Source organism: Acartia tonsa, chromosome 5 (assembly GCF_053477335.1).
Source record: "Acartia tonsa isolate MP-2025a chromosome 5, ASM5347733v1, whole genome shotgun sequence".
NCBI classification, from domain to species: Eukaryota; Metazoa; Arthropoda; class Copepoda; order Calanoida; family Acartiidae; genus Acartia; species Acartia tonsa.
The window spans coordinates 33,239,455-33,252,184 of NC_137264.1; the positions used below are offsets into that span (position 1 = coordinate 33,239,455).

The window sequence follows — 12,730 nt, forward strand, 5'->3', positions numbered from 1 at the left end:
TGTTTGTCCATTATATGATCCTTATTCAATATTCTATTTAACTAAAAAATTTCATTCTCTTAGTTTATTTTTTTTCTTTATTTCATTATGTTATTATATTATTTATATTTATTTTATTAATTCATTATATTTTCATTATAATTTTCCTTTTTAAATGCGAAACTTTTCTATAGTAAGGATTGGTTTGTCCGTACGTCCAAACGGTTAGACGACATTTTCTTTAATTTAGACATGTTATAAATATCCTATCGATTTCAAACTTTGCAGAATGATTTCTATAACAGTTGGGTACAATACTATATTCATTACTAGAAAGTATGTACGTCCATTTTTTTGTATAATATCATTGTCCCATTCATCTGGGTTTTGGAGTAATGTTTCTTAGGACAACAAGGTTTAGTATTATAATCAAATACTAAAAATAAAATTATGCCCTTTTACTATATTCTATACTAGCAGATTCGCCCCTAGCCTCAGGGGCTTTGCCCCAGGAGGTGATAAAATTTTTTTTTGGCGAAATTCGTAATAGGACCAAGAAAATCTTCAGCAAAAAAAAAATGGGGGGGGATTTTTTTGTTTTTGGGGGGGTTGGGGGTATCCCACCCCCCAAGAAAATAGCCTAAAACCACCACAGGACCAGTAGGTATATTCCCTGAATAGTAGAATATAATCGGTCCAGTGGTTACCGAGATCTTAAGGGACTGACAGACGGACAGACAGACGGACAGACAGACGGACGGACAGACAGACGGATGGACAGACATCATTCTACTTTGTATTATAGATTTACGCTAATTTTAACAAAATTTATGTTTGACCTCCTGATTTTAGAGCTTTGCTTTTGTGAATGTTGTTATCCTTGTTATCTTGCTTTTTTTTCCTTTTTCATAACCTATTATATAAAGTAGTAATCTTTTTTTTGTCTGTAGAAAAGCTAACCGCTGAACCTATATGGTTCTCCTTTACAGTGAAGCTTCTTTTAAGTTCATAGAGGGTTTATAATTATTTCGAGGGAGGGTATCTCCACCCTCCCAGAAAATTCACCCCAAGAAAAATATTACCCCATCCCCTCAAAAAATCTTTTTAACTTTTTAAAAGCAAAGCTTTTCTATATTAAGGATCAGTCCGTACGTCCGTAACGGTTAGCTATTTTCGTTAATTTAGGCATGTGATTCCTGTAGTAGAAAGGTACGATTTAGAAAGTCTATAATCATTATCAGAATATCCATACGTCCATTTTAAGCATACTAATTATTAACTTACAACAAATTTTTATGTATCAAAATTATCCGATTAATCTGATTTCTGGGATACTGATTCCTAGGACAACAAAATAGAATGTTATAAGCGAATCATATCTATAATCAAGTCCAAAAAATGTGAGTACGTCCTTAAGCATTTTCCTGCATGTTAGCAATTTCTCAATAAATTTACTTACAATTTTGTTTCGAATTTTAAATTTATGTTCTGACTATTCAGTTCTGACACTCTACATTATTAATGTTCATTAAAGGACGCCTGCAAGAAATAACACGCTTTAACTGCTAAAAGACTGCCACAAGAAGACCCAATACCCCAAATTATAAGCCTTCAGCTTCAATAACAAAAAAGTTCTAGGCATTTCAAAATAGCATTTTATGTACAATGGAATTTTTGAAAGATTTCCAATGCTCATAAAAGAAAAAACAATATTAAATTACGTTGCCTAGACATAAAATTATAACCTTATCTTTGTCAGAAACTTAGATTGCCTGTAACTGATTACATTTTTACAATAAAAACACCACATTTCATAGTCAAAATCTATGAAAAAAAATCGATTTAAATTGCATTTTTAAACGAAAATCATAGCGGAAACAAAGGGGTAAACTAATACAAGCTTAGCTGTGATTGGTTGTTAAGCTGATTCAGCCTTCTGATTGGCTACAGTACATTCGGTACAACGCAAGTAAAACTTATTTTTTTTTAATGATTTTGACTATAAAAATGGGTATTTTTATTGTAAAAATATAATTAGTTACTGGAAACCTAAATTTATGACAAAAATAAGCTTATAATTTTGTTTCTAGGCCACGTAGTTTAATTTTAAAGTTTTCAACATGAGCATTGCAATTCTTTCAAAATTTCCATTGTACATAAAATGTCATTTTAAAATGCCTAGAACTTTTTTGTTATAGAAGCTGAAGGCTTCAAATTTGGGGTATTTGGTCTACTTGTGGCAGTCTTTCAGCAGTTAAAGCGTGGTATTTCTTGCAGGCTTCCTTTAAACTTTTTTCTACCGTTTCAGAGCTTTGCTTTTATAAATGTTGTCATCCTTGTCATCCTTTTAAAACTTAAATTTAAAACTGTAGAGGGTCACATTCCTTCCTTACCTTAATGCCCTACCTTCTATAATGAAGGGGCAATACAATTACAGAGGCTGTACAGGAGCCATAAAGGGCCTATGTTATATAAATTAAGGTAAGGGGCGATGAAGAGGCTATGAAGGGGCTATGTTATATAAATTAAGGTAAGAGGCTATTAAGGGGCGATGGAGAGGCTATGTAGGGGCTATGTTATATAATTAAGGTAAGGGGCTATTAAGGGGCGATGGAGATGCTTTGTAGGGCCTATGTTATATAAATTAAGGTAAGAGGCTATTAAGGGGCGATGGAGAGGCTATGTAGGGGCTATGTTATATATATTAAGGTAAGGATTATATAAATTAAGGTAAGAGGCTATTAAGGGGCGATGGAGAGGCTATGTAGGGGCTATGCTATATAAATTAAGGTAAGGGGCTATTAAGGGGCGATTGAGAGGCTATGTAGGGGCTATGTTACATAATTAAGGTAAGGGGCTATTAAGGGGCGATGGAGAGGCTATGTTATATAAATTAAGGTAAGGGGCTATTAAGGGGCGATGGAGAGGCTATGTAGGGGCTATGTTATATAAATTAAGGTAAGGAGCTATTAAGGGGCGATGGAGAGGCTATGTAGGGGCTATGTTATATAAATTAGGGTAAGGGGCTATTCAGGGGCGATGGAGAGGCTATGTAGGGGCTATGTTATATATATTTAGGTAAGGATTATATAAATTAAGGTAAGAGGCTATTAAGGGGCGATGGAGAGGCTATGTAGGGGCTATGCTATATAAATTAAGGTAAGGGGCTATTAAGGGGCGATGGAGAGGCTATGTAGGGCTATGTTATATAAATTAAGGTAAGGGGCTATTAAGGGGCGATGGAGAGGCTATGTTATATAAATTAAGGTAAGGGGCTATTAAGGGGCGATGGAGAGGCTATGTAGGGGCTATGTTATATAAATTAGGGTAAGGGGCTATTTAGGGGCGATGGAGAGGCTATGTAGGGGCTATGTTATATATATTAAGGTAAGGATTATATAAATTAAGGTAAGAGGCTATTAAGGGGCGATGGAGAGGCTATGTAGGGGCTATGCTATATAAATTAAGGTAAGGGGCTATTAAGGGGCGATGGAGAGGCTATGTAGGGCTATGTTATATAAATTAAGGTAAGGGGATATTAAGGGGCGATGGAGAGGCTATGTAGGGGCTATGTTATATAAATTAAGGTAAGGAGCTATTAAGGGGCGATGGAGAGGCTATGTAGGGGCTATGTTATATAAATTAGGGTAAGGGGCTATTTAGGGGCGATGGAGAGGCTATGTAGGGGCTATGTTACATAATTAAGGTAAGAGGCTATTATGGGGCGATGGAGAGGCTATGTAGGAGCTTTGTTATATAGATTAAGGTAAGGGGCTATTAAGGGGCGATGGAGAGGCTTTGTAGGGGCTATGTTATATAGATTAGGGTAAGGGGCTATTAAGGGGCGATGGAGAGGCTATATAGGGGCTATGTTATATAAATTAAGGTAAGAGGCTATTAAGGGGCGATTGAGAGGCTATGTAGGGGCTATGTTACATAATTAAGGTAAGGGGCTATTAAGGGGCGATGGAGAGGCTATATAGGAGCTTTGTTATATAAATTTAGGTAAGGGGCTATTAAGGGGCGATGGAGAGGCTATGTAGGGGCAATGTTATATAATTAAATTAAGTGGCTATTAAGGGGCGATAGAGAGGCCATATAGGAGCTTTGTTATATAAATTAAGGTAAGGGGCTATTAAGGGGCGATGGAGGAGCGATGTAGGGGCCATCAAGTTGCAATGTAATATAAATTTGGAGAAGGAGCGATGAAGGGGCGATGTAGGAGCGATGAAGGAGCGATGGAGGAGCGATGGAGGAGCTATGTAGGAGCGATGTAGGGGCCATCAAGTTGCAATGTAATATAAATTTGGAGAAGGAGCGATGAAGGGGCGATGTAGGAGCAATGAAGGAGCGATGTAGGAGCGATGTAGGGGCCATCACAGTACAATTTAATATAAATTTGAAGAAGGAGCGATGAAGGGGCGATGTAGGAGCGATGGAGGGGCGATGTAGGGGCTATGTTATATAAATTAAGGTAAGGGGCGATGGAGAGGCTATGTAGGGGCTATGTTATATAAATTAAGGTAAGGGGCGATGGAGAGGCTATGTAGGGGCTATGTTATATAAATTAAGGTAATGGGCTTTTAAGGGGCGATGGAGAGGCTATGTAGGAGCTATGTTATATAAATTAAGGTAAGGGACTATTAAGGGGCAATGGAGAGGCTATGTAGGAGCTTTGTTATATAAATAAAGGTAAGGGGCTATTAGGGGCGATGGAGAGGCTATGTAGGGGCTTTGTTATATAAATTAAGATAAGGGGCTATTAAGGGGCGATGGAGAGGCTATGTAGGGGCTATGTTATAAAAATTAAGGTAAGGAGCTATTAAGTGGCGATGGAGAGGCTATGTAGGGGCTTTTTTATATAAATTAAGGTAAGGGGCTATTAAGGGGCGATGGGGCGATGGAGGAGCGATGGAGGAGAGATGTAGGGGCCATCAAAGTACAATGTAATATAAATTTGTGGAAGGAGCGATGAAGGGGCGATGTAGGAGCGATGGAGGAGCGATGGAGGAGCGATGTAGCAGCGATGTAGGGGCCATCAAGTTGCAATGTTATATAAATTTGGAGAAGGAGCGATGAAGGGGCGATGGAGGAGCGATGTAGGAGCGATGTAGGGGCCATCAAGTTGCAATGTAATATAAATTTGGAGAAGGGGCGATGTAGGAGCGATGAAGGAGCGATGTAGGAGCGATGTAGGGGCCATCACAGTACAATGTAATATAAATTTGAAGAAGGAGCGTTGAAGGGGCGATGTAGGAGCGATGGAGGGGCGATGTAGGGGCCATCAAAGTACAATGTAATATAAATTTGAAGAAGGAGCGATGAAGGGGTGATGTAGGAGCGATGGAGGGGCGATGTAGGGGCCATCAAAGTACAATGTAATATAAATTTGGAGAAGGAGCGATGGAGGAGCGATGAAGGGGCGATGTAGGAGCGATGTAGGGGCCATCAAGGGACTAAGATATATATAATAGTGAAGGGGCCATGAAGAGGCGATATTTAATTAAATAGCCCCTTGGGATAAGAGGACATATCATCTCCTCTTTAGAAGGGGCGATAAAGGAGCGATAAAGGATCATTTAATCGCCTCTTAGGGCAAGGGGCTATTAAATCGCTCCTTTCAAGGAGTCATAACATCGCCTCTTGTTATAAGGGGCTATTAAATCGCTCCTTTCAAGGAGCCATTACATCGCCCCATGTCATAAGAGGCGATCAATTAAAATCATCGCCCCATATGGAGCGATGTCATGGAAAGGACTATACCCTAAACTTTTTAGCCAACGCGGTAGTAGATACTATATAGAATACTATCAGCTGCTTCCCTAGTATCTAGGGATATTAGAAGGGACATGAAAGTGCAGAAAAATAACTTAAAACCTTACAACGACTTGTTTTTAAAAATTAAACAGCCTAAAACCACCCTGGGACCTATAAGAAGCTTCACTCTAAAGGAGAACCATTTCGGTTCAGCGGTTAGCGAGATCCTTCGCTACAGACAAAAAAAGCTTACTACTTTATATAATAGGATAGATAGAATGTGTAATATACTTTATTTTCCAGTATGGCTTCAAAACCGTTTAATACCTGCTGAATTAGAACCGGTTCTGGGCAATACTGAAAAATCACGTAGTGCATCGTATTATAGACAATTTCCCACTAATAGTAATATTAAGATCATCAAATAAAAACTGTCTATAATACAATGCGATAAATAACTATTATCATATTTTTGATTAAGCTAGGTTTTACATTTTTTGTGGACCATTTTTAAGGCTTTTCAAAGGTAGGAGAGGCCTTTCAATACATTAAGGAAACACAGGAATAGTCTTCAAATTATAGGAAAATACTACCCCCAAATTTGTCTAGAATTCCTAACTGTATTATGGTATTAAAAAAAGTAACTCTTTCCCAACAGAAAGAGAGTAATTTTTTTCGGGTATTTTCTGTAAAGTTGCGTGTAAGTTGTTAGTCAAATGCGCTTACTAAGTCAAAGTGTTCTTAATAAGCGTATTGGACTAAGAGCTTTCACACAACTCTACGGAAAATACGCGAAAAAATGACAAGGCATTTATTTTTTTTAGCTACCTGTTTGTTGAGTTTGACAAGTTTTGGTTGGAGTGTGAGCCCAGGGACATCATGGAGTTCAACAGGATCAGAGACATATTCGAGTCAAACCTCAGGAGCCAACTACAGGAAAATAATATTCATCTTTTTTACATTCTCATAATTTTATTCGAAAAAAAATAACCTTCTTGAAACCTGAAAATATCATTATTTTTGAGGATATTGTTTTAAAATAATTGAAAACCAGGGGGGAAGGAGGTTAGTTTCGTAAAATTTACCGTAGGCTAGGTTAGATTAGTATGGGTAAAGGGTAGCCCTGTAGAGTTTAGGAAGAGATCATGTATTTGTATAGGCCCTGCAGGTTTAGGATTGTAGGGATTATGTATAAAAAAATTATCCTTATTTTCAATTTTAATAAAATTGCACGTCAGGCAATTCGATTGGAAGCACCTATTTTTCAATTAAAAAATATAAAGATGAATTATTTTGACCAGGATACGACCACGTGCTTCAAGCTGAATCTGGAAATAGATACTGTGTAAGCTGGTACCCACACCTGGTACACAACATAAACCAACTAATTACTAACCCCCTAAGAGTCATGGACAAATTATATCAACATAGAATATATAGTAACCTCAGCATAGATAAAATGCCCACAGTTTTTTTTAAACAAAAGCTTTTTTCAGTAACAAAAAAATTTCTTTGGCAATTAATGATTTAAAAAAAAGCTGTTTATTAGTGCTAAATGCCATTTTTAAAACTGAGTTTCATTAATTCTAAAATAAAGTAAAATAAAAATGTTTCCTATAGTTGCTAGGAAACATAATAATACTAAATATAAACAAAGTTGATAATAATAATAAAAATATGTAACCTATCTTTATACCCTGCCAATAAGGTTATTCACATCAAACAATGAAATAAATAAAGCCAAAATTATGATTCTTATGTTCATGGCTATATTCATAAGCCATGTTAAATCTTAGCTTGTCCATTTTAGTGATATTAATAATCATTATATTTTGTAATTAATTTTAATTATTATGTAAAGTAAATAAGATTATGTATTTTAGATTTTGTAGGGGTGTGTAGGTATTTATTTTCATCTAGTTTTTTATAAGGGAAGGCAGAATAAGTCGTCTTTTGATGCTAAATTTACTTTTTTGATACTTTAAAATGTAGTATATTCTTCAAACATTAACTTTTTTTGACATAAAAAATTAAAATTGGTTCAAATTTGAATTTTAAATGACGTATGCCTATTTATTTCACAGAGTAAATTTTGCATCAAAATATGCTTTTTTACCCTTCCCCTGAAAAGTTAATAACATTCACCCCTAAAATCTAACAGCAATTTTGGTTTTAAAATAATTTTTATAGATAGATAAACTTGATAAAAATAAGTTATTATTGTAACATATCTAAAGTTAAAGATAAAAAAGAACCCCCCTGCTCACTATAAAACCACAGACAGACACACCAAACAAAATTGTGATAAAACAAAACAAGAAGAATAAAAACTCTTGTATGATGAAGTATATTTTTGATTAGTTTGTATCTATCTATCACTCGCCCCTTAAACCTAATCATATCCTATTATATAAAATTGTAAGGATTTTTCTCTTAAGATCTCAATAACTACTGAACCAATTCCCTTCCCACAGGTGCCGTGGTGGTTTTGCTCTTTTTCTAGCCCTTTTATGCCTCTTTGAATATAGAGCCAATAGATGCTAGGGACTCAGCCGCTAGTCTTGATATTAATAAAAAGATTTAGCCAACATTTTACATTTGTTTTGGTGCTGTTGTCTTATTATGTTATTAGTTGGTAGCTTAGAATGTTGGCTATATCTTGATTTCTTTTTAAATGTTTTGTTAATGCATAATTGGTTAAAACAAGGACAATTATGTCCATATAAGTATCGCATCAGTTTAACAACAATTTAAAAAATCATAAAAATAAAGAACTTTTAACATTTGGCTAAAATGCTAATTTAAAATTGTTATAACCACGTTATCTTATTCGTTGGCTCGAAAAATAATTGGTTCCAATCAGTAGTATCCAAAGTTTTTGTCAAAAGTTTTTGAGCAAACGAATAAGATAGTGGTTGTAAAACTTTGGGTACCAGTGTAATATACAGACCCATTCCTTTCCCACCTCACTGGTGTTGGCTCTAGTAAGATTAAAAAACTACATTCAGATCTTAAGACCAAATTTGTAACCACCTGTCATAAACATTACAAAGGGGGGAGGCGGATGTGCCACTTTTTGAAACCAAAACTAAAAGTCAACAAAGGAACTCATCTAAAAAAGAGTTACAGGTGTGAGATTTTGCATGGCAGTTGCTTTATAGGGGTACAATATGGAACTGTGAAGAAACGGCGGCGCAACTGCCGAAAACCACCGTTTCCCGCCGAATTTTTTTTTGCCTTTTCTCGGCGATTTTCGGCGGTTGCGCCGCTGTTTCTTCACAGTTCCATATTGTACCCCTATTAAGCAACTGCCATGCAAAATCTCAGACCTGTAACTCTTTTTTTATGACTTTTAGTTTTGGTTTCAAAAAGTGGCACATCCGCCTCCCCCCTTTGTTTTTACATGGAGGAATATTTATGAAAAGTGCCACATTTTTAGATACAGGTGGATTTTTGAAGAAAAATATATCATATCTTGCCATATGAAAAGTGATCAATCATTTTCAATTGGGGATGTAACAAACTAATTTCAAATAACCCATAAAAATGAGAAAAAAATAATTATAAGAAGTTGTAATCTACAAATGTAAACTAATTAAAAATTATGAATTGCTAGAATTTTATTATTTTGGCATTCGTGTGTGTCTTAGGTCTCATTTTGTTAAAATATTTTGTTTTGTTTTTTGTAGACAATCTATTCTGTTAATCCTTATGTAGAAGTATCAGGAAGTGTGTCTTTCTTTGTTCGCATTAAAAATCTTGGGTGGACTGATAGAATTCTCCTTTATGGGGAGGCTTCTCTTAGATCAGGAATAGGTTTATTTTTACTTTTAAACTAAAATGTAAAGTGGATGATTGACTCCTCACCCCCCCCCCCCCCTTCCTACAAGTGCCCGAAAGGCCTCTGGGGGCGTAGCCGCTAGAACAGTAATATTGTAGCTAATCATATTCAAAGTGAGAACAACTTTGTCATAAGTAAGCAGCAACATTTTTAAATTTTATTATGTCTTGAAGCTTCAGATTTCAGTAACTACCGAGCTGGATCTTTAAATCATTTTAGTGGTGAGCCAGATCGGGGTGAGCCAACTTTCCACCAATGAGAGCACAGCATTTTATATAATGCCGCGCTGTGATTGGCTGAAATTCGGCTCACCCCGATCTGGCTCACCACTAAAATGATTTAAAGATCCAGCTCTGTACTGATAAAGTTCTCCTTTTTTTAGAGAAGTTTTAAAAAGGATCGGGGATGGCAGTGGCGCACCCGAGAGTAAATTAAAAGAACAGTAATCTGTTAGTAATAACAATATGTGTACGACTGTACGTACTTATCTTAGAAATAGAGTAGCGGCATTACTCAAAGAAAATTAAGGTTCGCGGGGTAAACTTTTAAATTAAATTAGTGATTTGCTTTTATAGTAAAGGATTATTTTAACTATTTTTTTTAATAACGTTTAATACCTAATCAAAAGTAGTTTTAATTTTAAGTTTGATTTTGTAATTAGCAACCACTATCTAAAATTATTAGCGATTATTAAAATATGTTTTGTATTCTGATATCATTTGTTTTCTGCCAGTTTTATACAATTGTCATTAATTGAAGAGTTTGAACTTTTGGGCGATTTCTCTTGGGAGTGTGGAGGTACCCTCATATAAAATATATGTTACTCTTATCTAGACCTATAAGAAGCTATATTGTTAAAGAGAACCATATCTGTCCAGAAGTTAGAGAGTTACTTTGCTACAGACTGACAGGCACACATCCTGGTATTTTTTTATATAAGGATAAAACCTAAAGACCGAGCTTACTTTTAAGTCATTCAATATGATGAATATATGATAAAAAGCAAGTATGGGAAAAAGTATAGGTACCTATATAATACATTACTGATAACTGATAACATTCAATCATAACTAAATACTCATTACAATATGTAACAATGTAATATCTACAATATAGAATGGTGATTTCATATAAAGTCCCTATCTAGCACTGATTCCCTCCCCCCCCCCCCCACTATATGTTTGATTACATGGATTTGATTTTTCCCCTGCATAAGACCCTTACCTTGCAGGGCTACCCAGTCATTAACATATAACCTAACCTGAATTAAAGTAATAAGCAAAAACGAGAAACCAACCCCCCCCTACAAAAGTTTAGGAGTGGGGCAGGGTTCTGTGGTCGACTAGGCGCATGAGGGAGCCTGCCTGATTTGTTCAACTCGCTTCTCATTTTACAATTAATATTAGAATATTGCTACTCGAATACATTTTTAGGCGTAAATAATAATTATCATAATTCAAATAACATATGATTTTAGTTATAATTAGTTATTTTTACTATGCTTTTATTGATTTGATTTTACCCCAAGTAATATGCAATTATACAGAATTTATATATTTTTTGTAATCCTATGCTGTTAATAAATGCTTTTAACTTTAGGTCAACCAAGTGTTTTTTTGCCTTTTGGAAAAAGGCGTTTAGTTTCTAACTTTTCCACCAATTTCAAAAATGCATGCTCTTTGCATGGCCCTAAGGACCTTCAAAAGAATGGTCCTAAAATTCTAGATTTTCTTTGGGGTTGGTATGTTTGTAATGAAAGTTGGAGTAAAAGATTAGATTAATCAATTAAATTGCTCATAATTTTCGAACAATATATCAAAGTTACTTTATGCCCAAAACTCTACAGGGCCACTTTTAGCCCTCGCGTTCAATTTCTATTTGTTGTAAAGATTTTGATATATAAAGTTAACAATGACGATTACTTCCATTTGTAGCGAAGCTGTTTGAAGCTAAAAATAAGGGCATTAAAAGCTGTTATTGTTGATTTAGGCATATTAGAATTGCTTTATTGATTGATTTCAAACTTTGCATGACGATTCCTGTGAAAGCTAGGTACGATTTAGAAAACGTTGCAACATTATAGTTGTCCGTATGTTTATCAAAAACATGCCGTTTTTTCACTTCTTTGACAACAGTTTTTGTTGGTCAAAATTATCGTGATTCTTTATATCATTTTAGGACAAAGTCCTAAAAATATAAGTATGTCTAAATAAATGTAATTTGAATATTTGTTAATTTATATAACATTAATATTTTGATTTTATAGTTCTGGCACTTTTTAAGTGATAATGTTACACCGTCAGATAATAGAGCTTCGCTTTTATGTATGTTGTTATCCAGGTTAATCTGTAAAAGTCCGCAATGAGTTAAAGGGATAAGAAAATGGCCGATAAATTGATGTACATACCACCCAATGATTATAAATATCAACATTATCCCTTCTGTAGATTGAAATTATTGGTTGAAACGTTTGTACACTCAACTATATGAACAAACAATCAAAAACTTAATAAAAGTCCCGAAGTTATTAAGCCAGCGAATAATAAAACGTTATTATAAAACTTCTGGGCCAAGTGTAAGAAACAGCCCAATATCCCCTCCCTCCTTGAAAAGTACAAGCAAAAATTAATAAACCTTTGAATGTACAACTTGGTATAAATGTTTTTAAAACTTTATTATGTCAAACAGTTACAGAGTAAAGATAAAATTTTTGCAATAAATTTTGATTCTAAGACGACATTCGGAAAGTAAGTTTTTAAAATTTTACCATTCAAAACTTGAATAATATATGACTAAATATAAACAAAAAACTTCGGCTCCTAGAAATTCTTTGCAAGTTAGACGCATTGTTGTGTCTGACAGTACATCTTGGGTAATAGATCTATTATCTGGACATTAATTTGTAATTATATTAAACATGATAATAGCACGAAAAAGATATCAATGTATACAATAAATTAATAGTATAAATAAATAACAACTACCTGGATCCCCCCTTTAAGGACCTCTTTCGCCTGCCAGCAAATTGCTTTCTGCGCTTTTGTAGCGACTTGGCTGTGTTATATTCCCAACGCTATTCGTTGATTTTTAAAAACCTAATTAAAAGTCGGCACAGGGTCTTTAACCCCTTCCCCCTCTAGTGTTTTACTCTAA

At 35.0% G+C, this 12,730-nt stretch overlaps 3 protein-coding genes across 32 annotated transcripts in view; 1 reads left to right on the top strand and 2 right to left on the bottom strand.

Annotated features, from left to right (window-relative positions):
* Positions 1 to 11,181, top strand: part of LOC145319964 (ELMO domain-containing protein 2) — a 101,701-nt gene extending 90,520 nt beyond the window's left edge. For 3 of the 21 annotated variants that reach the window (XM_080162373.1, XM_080162376.1, XM_080162375.1), the window contains 2 exons: positions 6,561 to 6,669; positions 7,035 to 11,181. In XM_080162373.1, the coding sequence (XP_080018499.1) occupies positions 6,561 to 6,669; positions 7,035 to 7,085 (160 nt within the window). In that variant the 3' untranslated portion in view covers positions 7,086 to 11,181. The remainder of the gene's footprint in view (positions 1 to 6,560; positions 6,670 to 7,034) is intronic. The other 18 variants (XR_013880086.1, XR_013880089.1, XR_013880073.1 and 15 more) reach the window with 18 other exon arrangements.
* Positions 1 to 12,730, bottom strand: part of Rrp45 (exosome complex component Rrp45) — a 350,250-nt gene that overhangs the window by 219,313 nt on the left and 118,207 nt on the right. The gene's annotated exons all lie outside the window — the stretch shown is intronic.
* The window catches only part of LOC145319967 (uncharacterized), a 274,659-nt gene that overhangs the window by 207,156 nt on the left and 54,773 nt on the right, over positions 1 to 12,730 (bottom strand). The gene's annotated exons all lie outside the window — the stretch shown is intronic.